Raw genomic sequence first — 12,931 nt, 5'->3', positions numbered from 1 at the left:
TTATGCACAGTTGGATTGTTTGGGACTTGGATACTAGTGTTGTTACCTTGAAAATCATTTCCGTGAAGTTTTCGTCCACATTTCCACTTTTGTATATCACGGGCGGATCCAGAAATTTTCAATTGGAGGGAGGGGGGGGGGGGGGTAGCGGTTTTTCAAAATAAGTCCAAATGATCTGGGTTGAGGCGATCACACACTGGCAATTAATTATTGTAGGCGGAAGGGTCATGGGGTGAAAATATGGAGCTAGGATTTGTTATGATGCAAAATTAATATTCTTATTCTTTGAAAACTGACTGACTGACTCCGAAAATACATATCTGCTCCTTTTTGTAGGCTCCGGACACCCCTTGATAGTGAGTATCATAAATTTATCTCTGCCCTTATAATTATCCATGGCATATTCTATATTCTGATACAATGTATGTTGATTTTGTTTTTTCTTTAATGTAAAGAGCATAGAGAATTCTGCGAATTAGTATGCGCTATACATAAGCACTTTCTAAATAGTTATCATTATTATTATTATCATTATCATTAATAATGGTCACCGATGCCTCCATAAAGAAAGGGATAGGGATCCCCCTAAGGAGAACTGACAAATATCGATACCTTACCCCACGTGTTTCTTTCCTTCTCTCCCCTATATTTCCCTCTTTCTCCTTCTCCCCCTCCCCCTTCCTCCCCCATTCTCTCTCTCTCTCTCTCTCTCTCTCTTTCCCCGTTTCCCTTCTTCCCCCCTCTCTCTTTCTTTCTCCCTCCCTTCCCATCTCCCTTCTTTTTCTTCTACTTTTTTCCCCTTCTTTTTCTTTCCTACCTCTCTTTTCCCTCTACTTTTCTTCATCCTGTTCCATTACTTTTCTCTTATCTTTTTCTTCTCCCTAAAGGGGGCGCCAGGAGCGGCCATCCTTCGCTGCATGGACGTAATATTCGACTGAGTTACATTCCATTTCACTCAAATTTCTATTTGTTAAATAATGCAACCCGTTCTTCTATCATACTAATCCCAGTTGTAAATGAGTATCATTATATTATTATACCCTCAAGTTGGACTCTGCCCTCCTCAAACCCAGCAACCCAACTCCGAAAGCTCATCTTTAAAGTCAACTCTAGCTAAATTTAAGTCAGGATATTGGGGCTAGGTGTGTGGTGAGGTCATCCTAACCCCATTTTGTTTGCCTATTCAATCTGCATGACAATAGAGCATAGTTCTCTCTTTTCCCCCAAAGCCCACCGTGTACCCATCCTGAAAAGAGATGCGTTATGCTCCGGTAACTCCTAAAACGGGGTACGCCCAAGAAATCCTATTCATACCTGGCGAACCTTCCCAGTCGCCCACAATATTAATCAACACACATGCGACACATGGATTGTACGTCACAATTTACATGTAGACTTATATCATCCCGCCGTACGTCAGACTAGAGTAGACGTGTGTTCATACACAGACATTGTTTTCTTAAACTTTATTTTGATAACAGAAAAATATTAATCGCAGAGAGAAGTTGAAGAGGGAGGGCCCGAGTAACATTGAACTGGCGTTGACTTTTGAGGAACTGGTGACGTATTGCGTCCCTGTTTTTGCCACCAAGGCGACACTCTGGGCAGCACATTTCAGTGTTGCCTAAGCTGAGCACCGAAAGGACTGCGAAACTTGGGCTTCAGTAATACGTTAACCCGTAAGTACAAACTCTTATTGCGAAATTGTATTATAGAAATTCATATTCGATTAAACTTCAACTATTTTGTTAAGTACTTGTATAACATTATAAGAATACATGGAATTTCGAATGACGTATTATTGTGTAGTGTACTATTTATTGGTATAGTAATAGTAGTACGTGTAGTAGTACTAGTAGGAGTAGTAGTAGTAAGTAATGATAATAATATGAATGATAATAGTAATTACAAGAAATTAATAAGTAATGAATAATATGATGTATACAATGCATATTATATACTATGTAATATATAATGTATAACGTATAAAATATGATAGGCCTATATAATATACGATAATGTATGATAAAACTATTACTTTTATTTCTGCTACAAATTCTGTCACCAATGCACTTATAATTCTTCTACTTCTATTTTTGCTTCTGCTTCTTCTTCTGCTACTTCTATACCTTTACCACTACTTTTACATCTACTTCATCTACGTCTAGTACTAATACTTATACATAGCTCTACTTCTACCATGTTTAGTTCTAATCACATTGTTTTATTGTGATCTGTACTAATTGATGGTATCACCATTATGTATTGAATCTATTCGATAGTTATTTATATTGTATTAATGGAAAGTGTTTCTAATTCTAGTTCTACCACTACACCATCTTTTATAGCTGAATTGTTATCACTATTACTACTTGTGCTGCTGTATTTTGCAACCAGTTGTTTTGTGGCCTTCAAATCAACCAAACTTATTCACTTCTCAATACACCGATTGTACACACCTGTAGATATCAATGGATGCTATCATTGATTGTATTGATTATTTTTATTTTACTTCTATCAGTATAATCTCTCACCTATAGGGTACACCTTTTGAACTAACTAAAGATCATCCGAGATGATCTTTTGAAGACAGCGAACACTGTCCTTGCATTGTGTTTCAATACTGTCGCCTTTCCAAATCTGTTATTATACTTCAGAGATAAACAGCATTCGATTTTAGGATCCCAGTAGAAATGCAATGAACAACTTTCACATCCATATCGTCAAATTACTCTATTTGTTGATGGAGAACATCAGGCCAGATAGAACCAATAATTAATTTAGACATTTAGCATTGTGTTTACGATGCGGGGGCATTGCATAAAATTTAGTTTATCAAATACGTATCTATTTATTCAGTTATATTTTAATTTGCCAGCACACCATTTTGTTTAGTACCAGTTCACGATTCTATATTCAAACAGCATGCTCAATCATTATGAAGTATATCTCATATTTTTTATCAAACCTTAGTCGTTTTACCGCCTTGATATATAGTAACCATCCCCATGGGATTCCTACTAGTACCAGGAAATGATTAGTGATGAATTGATATTTAATTGTTATCTTCATGATTTTATAAAACTCAGATTGACGAGTCAAAGGTCAATCTTTTAGCAGAATCTCCCTTTTAGCAGACAATGTTAGTATTTACTTTGTACGGTTCAGTGGATTCGTATCGTCCCTAACAAAACGATTGTCATGAAGTTGGAACGCCTGTAAAATAAACAAAGCCAAATTGAAGTTTTTAAAAGAAGAATAAATTTACCAATTGTGCGATGACATTTTTTTGGCATTTCGATTTCTGAAAGACTTCCTGCTATCACCCTTGCTTGAAGTATTTGGAAGTGTACACCCAATTGGCCGATTTATCTAAAAGATTTGTTAAAGGCTAGGATTTACTTGATACATCTGCACATAGCCCAAAAGATAGGAAATGCTATTTGTGTTGAATGGAGTAAAATTGGATCGTGTTTTTTTTAAACATTGAGGTAGAGAGCTTATCATGTTTGAGAACTAATGTGCCCCCCCCCCCCCCCCCAAAAAAAAGGTTCTTGACAGAATTTTGAATATGCAGACTTGCAGATAAAGTTGTAATTGTGCTTGGCCAATTAATACAAGAAGAAAGAAAGAATTGCGACCGTGAGGTGGGGAGGGGGGGGGGGGGTCCCTTTGCACACATCCTTGCAATACAACCCAAAAGTACATTTAGTTTGCTTATGAGAAACGAGAAGGAAAATATGATACCGACCATCTGGTAAGGGTGCGCTCTGTTATCTTTTTGTTATAGTCATTGCCAAATATTTAGAATATCATGCAAACAGGTTTAGGAATTGAGGTTAAAATATCTGAAAATGATCATGATAAGACCGCGTATCTTTATTACTAATCGATGATACTCAGAATTACTGCAAGTGGCCTGACTGTACCATCAAAATCGACTCATGATATTTATCAGGAGAAAGTATACTCCTCAATGGCTCAATCATTATAATGATCGTCATTTCAGAAGTCGCATATAATCATGTATACCTTAATGCAGATAGTATTTAGGAATTACACTTAAATGATCAGAGATCACTTACATAATCCATAACCTAACATTTGATGATACACTTAAATCTTTTCTTTCCTAAATCACCCACATTAAACCAATCATTTTCTTCAATCTCTTGTGTTGAGGCAAATAGCTAAGCTAATAACGATGAATGTGCAGTTTCATGTTAGATCAGGATGATCTAATAGCCTGCAATTTCATGTGTTTATCTGTCGTATTTGTCAAATCTTCAAGAAAATCGTGACAATTCTACCGCGTCGTTCCGTTTACCATGGCGACAAGCCGACAAGTTTGGTTTCATTTCTCTATTGTGATAATGTTTGCGTTTGGGGGGACTTTGACAAAAACATGCAGATGGTTTGTACACGCCCTTGTACTGTTTGCAGATTGCACAGATAATGAACAAAGTAAACACATACACGTGAAAATAAAAAAGTGTTTTGCCAAATATTTTTAAACGTTTAATAGGATTTTGGTGACCAAATCTTGTATGAGCATTGCATTTGGAGCTGTCGGTGATATGCCTGAAATGCGGAAATTAAAATTTGGATATATTGATTTGGCACTTCAAGACTTAGTGTACGTCAGCCTTAGAGATGGATGATTATAAGTTATTACGAGAAAAAGAATACTGCCTGTGTCTTTCTATTCAGGAATAAATGTCAAAGAAATCTGACCATTACCTTAAAGTTACCAATTCAAGGCTTTAATTTGATTCAATGATCCTTCTTTATGACATATGTTCCGGTGACATTTCGGTCAATTTCTTAAGCTAAACTCTTAGCCAAAGACGAGGCCTATATCTAAACCAATAATTTTATAACCGTAAACTAACTTCTAGTCGAAATCCCAACCGTTGCTCATGATCAATTTTACGAAACAGCTCGATCCCAGAGCAAAATCATATCGGATCGCCGATTTGGATCGAGGCAACCTGGCGATAGGTTAATGTGACGTCAACACTTTTAACTCTCTTTCTCTCCTCTCTCTCTCTCTCTCTCTCTCTCTATTTGCCTTTCATTCAAAGATGCTGTTTTTGTGATCTGTAAAGCACACATAACGACAAAGATTTAAGAGTAGGGATGGACGTGTATCCCATTCAGAGTCTGATGTTGAAGTGTTATTCAACTTAACTCAAAATGTGTTTACAGGGATGGGGGGATAAGTTATGCCGTTCGAGAAAATGTATTCACCAAATGGCCAAAATAGATTTACTATATACATATAGATCAGTGGTCTCAGAAATCTCAAACTTGGTTTCGAATTCTCACCAGCCTTATTCTTTACCTTTTTATTCCTCTCACAATAATTTTATCTCTAATGGTCGCAGTGTAAAACTGAAATAAGAATGATATCTTTTGTGACATGTCCATAAACATGGCAACTTCTATATTATTGGTTTGTCATAATAACATGGTAAAATGAATGCAATATCTCGACAATTTTGTGTGGAATTTGACATCATTTTTCAAAGAATTATATCGATGGGATGGTTTGTGAACTTATAACAAGGAGTTCGAGAGCCGACAATAGAATGCCGTGGAATGCCTATTTCGGCGTGAAATATTCGGATTATGCGCTTATTGAATACAGGGCGTTCCATTCTGAATCGCAATGGTATTTCATGCTTTCTCATGTCACCGTTATGAAGAAGAAAAAAATCTGACAAAAAGAATTGTCTAGTCGTGGTTTATATAAAAAAAAATATCCATGGGTCGGCGCGCACTCCAAGATCTTTTTACACCATCTATTAAACCAGAATAAAATTTTGAAGAAAACTATGATGTTTTATTCAATCTGTGTGGGAAATATCGTAATCAGCATTTTTGCCCATAACTTGGGTCATGATTTGCCAAACCTTGGTATAATCACGATCACATTTTCCTACAAACTTAGCAAAAATCACCTCCAAGTTAGACATAATATAATGATCGACTAAAAGTTGGTCATACACTAATTAAGCATTGGCTTTTAAAAAAACAAACAAGCAAATACCATCAATGCACCTTGGCAGCACTATTGTGTCGTTAAAATACAATTTTCTGGGCCTTGCAAAATTGGACATGCGCTGGTTCCTGCCCATACCGGAGGGGCCCTTTGGAAATGTAATTTGGTTGTTTTGTAGAACGAGTATTTCCTAAACATTTGGCTCCATAGAATATGATAACGCGGTAGATTACTGCGTGACATTCAGTCTTCTGGAACGCTAACATTTCTACCATTATAAGGGGGTTAAGACGTCATCAATTGAATGATTTTGAAATGCCATTTGTGAATCTAAATGCGGATTGCATTTAGCTGTATGCAGCGGTATGATCGAGATATTCAAAATAATGACCTGATCGTTTCCGGGTTTAGATTTACACCGCAATATGTGAACAAAATTGTATTTGAATGAATGGTGGTGGTTATTTTACCTGGCTGCTAAGAAAGCATACATGCTTGTACTAGACAAATAATTTATCAAAAGAATAGTGGTAGTGTTATTCAGCTGATGATCGTTATATATCCCGAAATAACCCTTTCATAATTTTCAAAAGCAAATATTTCGTGTCCATGGAGTGGGGGAAATAAGTCCGACAAAAAACAAGAAAGATGACGTAAAGTGTTCTGCTAGATTGAGTGATTTACCAAGCACTAAGATGAAGCCCACGAGTGTGCCCCCCCCCACCCCCTGGGGAAAAAACAAACTCAGATGTGAGCAGTCAAGGTACATTCCACCCCTCCCATCTTCTGTTCGGGGAGAATTTGTTTTAAAAAATAGCTTTACTAGAAATGTTTTGTTTTTTATTTCAAAAGCCCTAGATTCACTTGTAAACATTTAACTAAATTAAATGTATGTTTGTTTCGTTGACAGGTCACTTTTACAAATGGACACACAAGCACCTGGTGAGTTGACAATACTTATTATTGCTAATGATTACATAGTTAATAATGAGGATAATTTTGAGGAATGACGATAGTCGACGAAATTGATAAGGAGGAAACGTTAGTATGAATTAAGTGTATCTGGACTACAATCATACCAAGCTATGCTTATAGCTGTATATCCATAACCATAACGTTCATCATCTCTTCATATACGATTGTACTCGTATAACATGTAAACTATCTTAATGTCTATATACTGATGTAAATTGCTGCATTGTCAAACATTGATGTTGTATAAGATTACACATGCAGTACCTGATAAAATATTCCATATGTGACCCTTATTGATTTGGATTACATTATGCAGATAATAATCAGCCTTCAACGGTTGCACCCGCAAGCGGTGGACTCAGCACAGATACCATCATCATCATCGTGGGAGCCGTTGCTGGAACGCTCTTTCTTTTCGTCATCATCATGTTGTGCATCGTCGGTTGCATGTATCATCGAAAGTCAAAGTAAGTTTTGATTATTCATTATTGCCGGATTGCTGGCTTTATACCTTCTTCATCAAAATGAAGAACAAGCAAGCAAACAAACGAATATGAAGAAGGATCCGAAGAGAGAGAGAGAGAGAGAGAGAGAGAGAGAGGAGAGACAGGGAGAGAGAGCGAGAGAGAGAAATAGAGAAAGGGGTAGAGATAAGTTAGAGGGAGGGGAGAGAGATGTGAAGAAAGAGAGAGGGAGGGAGTTTAGAGAGAAAGAGAGGAGGGAAGAGGGGGAAGGGAGGCAATGTGACCTCACAATAATTTACTCCATGGACTTTCATCAACCTACGACCGGTGCGCCCCCATTAGTGACCTCCCCTTCCCCGCCAGTAGCTGGGCTTCGCGCAACACCTCTTCTTTACCCTTTTTTTGTCATAAGAAAGCTGCCCCCCCCCCTCTCTCTCTTTCTTTCCCCTATCTGACCCCCCCCCCCCCCTCTGTCTCTAAAAACACATCTATCATATTTTGTTCTAGTTTTCTCTTGTTTTATTTGTCTGCTACGTCTCCTCACCTTGTTAACAATGTCTGTCACTATTTCTCTCTATCATGAATGAAATATAATTTTTCGATGTCTATTTACATTTGTGCATCTTTTGATTTGTTTCTTAGGAGAAATGACGACGATGAGAATGCGGGCAATGTGAAAAAGTTGTCGAAAAAGTCGAAAAAGTCGAAGCAATTACAGCAGTCATTAGCAGGTCGCGACAGAATATTCAGGCCGGTGGACTGGTAAGTTATGCCCTCGCAGCTAGATACATGTATTTTGCAAGCCACACTATTGCTGCCTCATTGTTATAAAGGCTATAGCATTTAGTATCCTTGACCTGTACAAATAGTTGATTTCAGTTCTGATGTTTGCTGTTTTTTTAGTTCTGAATTCACAGTAACCCGAAGCTGTACAATAAATTAGATAGCTAAAAAAAGGTAGTTTTGTTTAAAAAAACAGTATTTCCCTTCGCATTTTATATATCACACACGCATTGAACAAATTAGTTATCCTTACTCCTTGTAAATTTGATGTTTTTTGAGCTCAAGAATGAAAGATGGATTGGTCAAATTACGTTTTTGTTGAATGCCTTTGGATGTAAGCTTTAATATGTCACATTCTCACGAAATGTAAATCGGGACAAATAATTTGTTCTCATTTAAAAATTACACAAAACTTGCTAAGGGTATGAATGATTTATTTGTTAACTGTATATAATTATAATTATATTATATATAATAATATTCATCCCATCTCTCTCCTTCTCTCTCTATCTCGTTGTTGGTCTCCCTCTTTTCTCTCTCTCTCCCTTTCTCCACACCCTCTCTGTTTCTCTGTCTTGATCCTTCCCTTCCATTTCTAATCGTAGGAATGACCCGGAAGGACCCGAAGGAAAACATGACATTTCTGACATTGATCAGATACTCTTTGATGAGAGCCGAAGTCGAAGAGGATCTGTCGCCGTAAGGAATCCAGCTTACAAAGATGATGACGAAATTGTAAGTATTCCGTAAAACTCTACAAGTAGTTCCGTAAAACTCTACAAGTATTCCGTAAAACTCTACAAGTATTCCGTAGCCACAAGGAGGTGACGCTGGGAGAGGCTTATGCCCCCACAGATATTTGTTTCCTCTTATATAGTTCCACATAACAGAATTGAGAAAAGTGTCAAAATACTCTATAAGAACTAATGGCATGTACGTAAAGCAATAATAGAGCAATGAATTATTGTCAGAATGCGATTTTTTTTTTCTTTGCCCCGACCCCTCCCCCGCAGAAAGCGATGATTTTGATCTCCTAGTGCCCCTCCCCGAACTTAACAAAAATCCTAGCTACTCTGTTGAAACGACTTATAACGTTTTCGTCTAGCTACATCCACACCATTCACGAGCTCTAAAGTGGTAACCTAATATATTTCTCATGTGAAAAAAATAGTCACTGCTCTCAGTGAAAGCTCTCGAGAGCTGCATTTTGTACCTGTATCTGTGCCGAAAATAATTTTAAGTATGATATCGACATAAAAGTATATAGCAAACTGAAAGGCACCATCGGCCCCTCACCCACCTTCCTTTTCTCTGCTAAATTTTGTCGTAGCAAGATCGTTTACGACTTAGTCAGTTCTTTGTACAACATTCATTCTTTTTTCTTTCTTTAAAAAAAAATAAGACCATAATATGGACCAGATAGAAGATTTTTGTTTACAATCTGCCAAAATTAATATATTGACTAAATCAGAGGCAGATCAAGAAGGGGTCTTGGGGCTAACTTGACACCCTTTACCCCCCCCCCCTTTCGGTCAGAGAATTGTGGATGAGAAGGCGGACATGGATACGCCCTGATGTAAGGAAGATGTTCAATTTGTAATCTTCCGAAACCTAATTCCTCCTACGTGGGGCAGGACGAAGCCCATGTAACCGACCACATCAAAAGACTTAAGAATAGCTGAACATTGTATTGAATTAAAAGCATTTTACTGGAGCTTAGAAGAGACCAAAATAATCATGAAGTGAAATGACACATTTCGATGTCAACTCCACAAAGCTCGGTAACGTATAATTTTACTATTTCAGTTTCCTTTTTTTAATGATGTGTTGTTCTTTTAAAATATATTTCAGCAAATGGAGAATAATGGATACCCTTATAGAATGGGTAACGGTGTTCCTTCGCGGCCACCCAATCTAGAGATGCTTCCCCCTGAACGCCGCCAATCGACCAAATCAATCGCCTCGTCAAAGCGTCCATCTCTACCCCCATCTTCCCCCACGGAATCAACCCAGATCTCGATCCTTGACATGCAACGCACGTGGGGTGGACCAGACCTGACAGCGGACATCGAGGAGGACTTCGGCCACCAGGAGTTTAACCGCTCGAGGAGGACCAGCCGCTTGAGCACGGTGTCGGGTGCCCACAACGACCTGGAGATCGACTTCTCGGTGTTCGCTGGAGGCGGACGCGGGTCTGCTCTGCAGAGTCAGGAGAATACTTTACGACGGTCGTTCCGATCGCGGAATCAGGCAATCGTAGATTTTTACGAGAGCGGGTACTCGAATTCGATCGGTGCGCGGTCAGCCGCCTCGCTACCGATGTCGAAATTGGACTATCAGATAGAATCTGATGAGAAACCGAACGATGGCAGCGGTTGGGGCACGGGTAATAGACTTCTTTGGCAGAAACGCCAGTTCCAATCAGGAATAACATCTCCCTAATTAGGCTGACGTTAAACTTTGTGCCCGAACAATAACTTATTCTACGAGATGGTCGATTCCATTGAAGGAAAAGGTTTCATCTTCAAACTGATCGATATTTCATGCAGTTTGAAGTGACGCAATGGCGTAACCAGCATAGGATGGCTCTGGAGGAAGACCCCGCCCCCCCCCCCCCCCTTTCCCCGCCCTTTGTTTGAAGGCGTAGAAAGGTCAATCCGCAGTTTGTGTGCGGAGTGGTTTTGGTTAATCCACCCAAAATCCGAAAAAGGATCCACCCCCTTTTTGTCGATATCTGGATATGCTATAAGATGTTACGTCTGTGTGTGATTCATGATGTATAGATGTGATTCATAATTTTTATAGATAATAAACATTATATGAAAGTTTGTTAAACTGATTTGCAAACCAATAGAGAGATGGTCATGCTAATGCGAATTCATTTGCATTCAATGCAGAGTTATCTTTATAAATAAAATATTATATTCAGATCAATTTGGAGTTAAATTTGAACAAAATATATATTTATCTAACTTAGAACATTACCACCGATCGTTCATGTTTTGTGAAAAGTTTTCTTCAGAAAGAAGCACTATAGGCCTATAATGAATACCTTGGTATGATATTATATGATATAGTGAAGGTGCTTTAAATATGATCAAACAAATCACAACCAAGATTTTGAGAAAATATTGTTTATATTCCATGCTAATTTCTTTTCCCTATTTTGTAAAAATTAATACATTTTGCAAAAACATGAAATTAGTTAATACATGGTAGCTGCATGCCCCCCTTGATTCCGGTTAGTCATTTCAACATTCGCCATACTGCTGGGAGTGGTGTTTCACATACAATGTATAATGTATTCAGAAACGAATAAAGCTATGTAAAATATTGGGAAGTGAAATTAAGTTACTCTACTGCATGACTGTATCTGAAGAAAATAAATCCATGTAGGCCTATCACATTTGTAATTTGTAATCGCAACGGAGTTACCTTAAAGTTTAGGAGTTGCTCTTTGTAATCTAAACAAAATACAAAAAATATATACCCCATTAGATAAAACCATTTTACACCATCATGACAAGTTTCAATTTAGGTATCATCAGCTGCTCAAATGAGTCTTTCTATTGCGTAGCCGTATCGTGAACAGGAAAGGTGCTTCCTAACTATGACAACTTGACTTGTTTTGTTTTGTTTTGTTTTGTTTAATTGGTAAATCTTATTAAAAAATAATTGTGAATTTTTAGTGAGGCCTTATATAGTTTTTGCAATATGGTGTTGGTGAATTCGACTATTGTTCACATACACATTGCAATGTGAATTGGGACAAATGTTAATCTAGACTAATATTTGGCTTTCTTTTCCTTGCTAATTGCATAATGGTATACAGTTACCGAAATGAAAACCCATATAGTATTGAAATGGTCGTTTACCATTTTCTGTAATTTGTCACTAATACTATACACGAACAATTGCAAATGTTGATGTAATGAAACTTTCCCTCGTTCTTGTTTTGTTTCCTTATTATTTATATTTGTATAGGAGGTGATTTATCATATAAATATAAGCAAATTATATTCAGTCAATGACTCTTTGGAACTTCATTTTAAAATGGCTAGTACATATTTTAATGGATAAACTTTTGACAGCAAAGCACTCTTTTCTCTAAGTTTAATTAAAGCTTGTATGTGTATACGGATTTTAATTTATGTTCATGGTTATGGTCGCCCTTTTTGTTCAGCGGTAAACAGTAATAAATTAAATGTACCAAATTTTAGTTGTGCATATATTGATGTTTATTCACATGAACAAGTACTATTTCTGTCAAACGGTGTATGTTGATATATTCCATGCAATGTGTGTATTATTATCTTTATCAGGAGATGGATTGTCTATAAATAGCCAAGTTATTATTGATTGTATAATAAAGTACACCAAATTACGGTGGAGAGATTATAATACTCATTTGCGTATGCCTCCTCAGAATTTATACTAGATGTTCATTGTAGTTCAGTGGTAGAGCAATGGTCTTCCCAGGTCACGGATTCGAAACCAAGTCGATGCCGTGTGTTTCACTTCGATATTTCATGATTACCCAACTAGACGATCAAACGAGTTTCACCTACCACTCTTTTAAGAAGTCTTTTATGTATGATGGTCCTAGATTTTGGAATTCTCTATGTGAAGGTTTTAAAAATAGTCCATCCCTAAATTCTTTCAAGAAAAATCTAAAAACATTTTTTGCTCAAATCTTCTAGTAATA

At 37.3% G+C, this 12,931-nt stretch overlaps 1 protein-coding gene across 1 annotated transcript; it reads left to right on the top strand.

Annotated features, from left to right (window-relative positions):
* The first annotated feature begins 1,329 nt into the window (after positions 1-1,329).
* On the top strand, positions 1,330-12,629 carry LOC584497. The gene is made up of 6 exons (XM_795197.5): positions 1,330-1,679; positions 6,915-6,946; positions 7,296-7,446; positions 8,086-8,205; positions 8,832-8,961; positions 10,078-12,629. Exons 2-6 carry the CDS (start codon positions 6,928-6,930, stop codon positions 10,666-10,668), a joined length of 1,011 nt encoding a protein of 336 aa, XP_800290.2. The 5' UTR covers positions 1,330-1,679; positions 6,915-6,927; the 3' UTR covers positions 10,669-12,629.
* The last annotated feature ends 302 nt before the right edge of the window (positions 12,630-12,931 follow it).

The sequence above is a fragment of the Strongylocentrotus purpuratus genome, unplaced genomic scaffold, assembly GCF_000002235.5.
Source record: "Strongylocentrotus purpuratus isolate Spur 01 unplaced genomic scaffold, Spur_5.0 spur5_scaffold_5, whole genome shotgun sequence".
Lineage (NCBI taxonomy): Eukaryota > Metazoa > Echinodermata > Echinoidea > Camarodonta > Strongylocentrotidae > Strongylocentrotus > Strongylocentrotus purpuratus.
This window is presented reverse-complemented; position numbering and strand designations above follow the sequence as displayed.

Bases quoted from the DNA above. Each gene is read 5' to 3' on its own strand.
- LOC584497 (XM_795197.5), top strand. The intron at 8,206-8,831 runs GTAAGTTATGCC...TTCTAATCGTAG, and splicing joins ATATTCAGGCCGGTGGACTG to GAATGACCCGGAAGGACCCG. The intron at 8,962-10,077 runs GTAAGTATTCCG...AATATATTTCAG, and splicing joins ACAAAGATGATGACGAAATT to CAAATGGAGAATAATGGATA.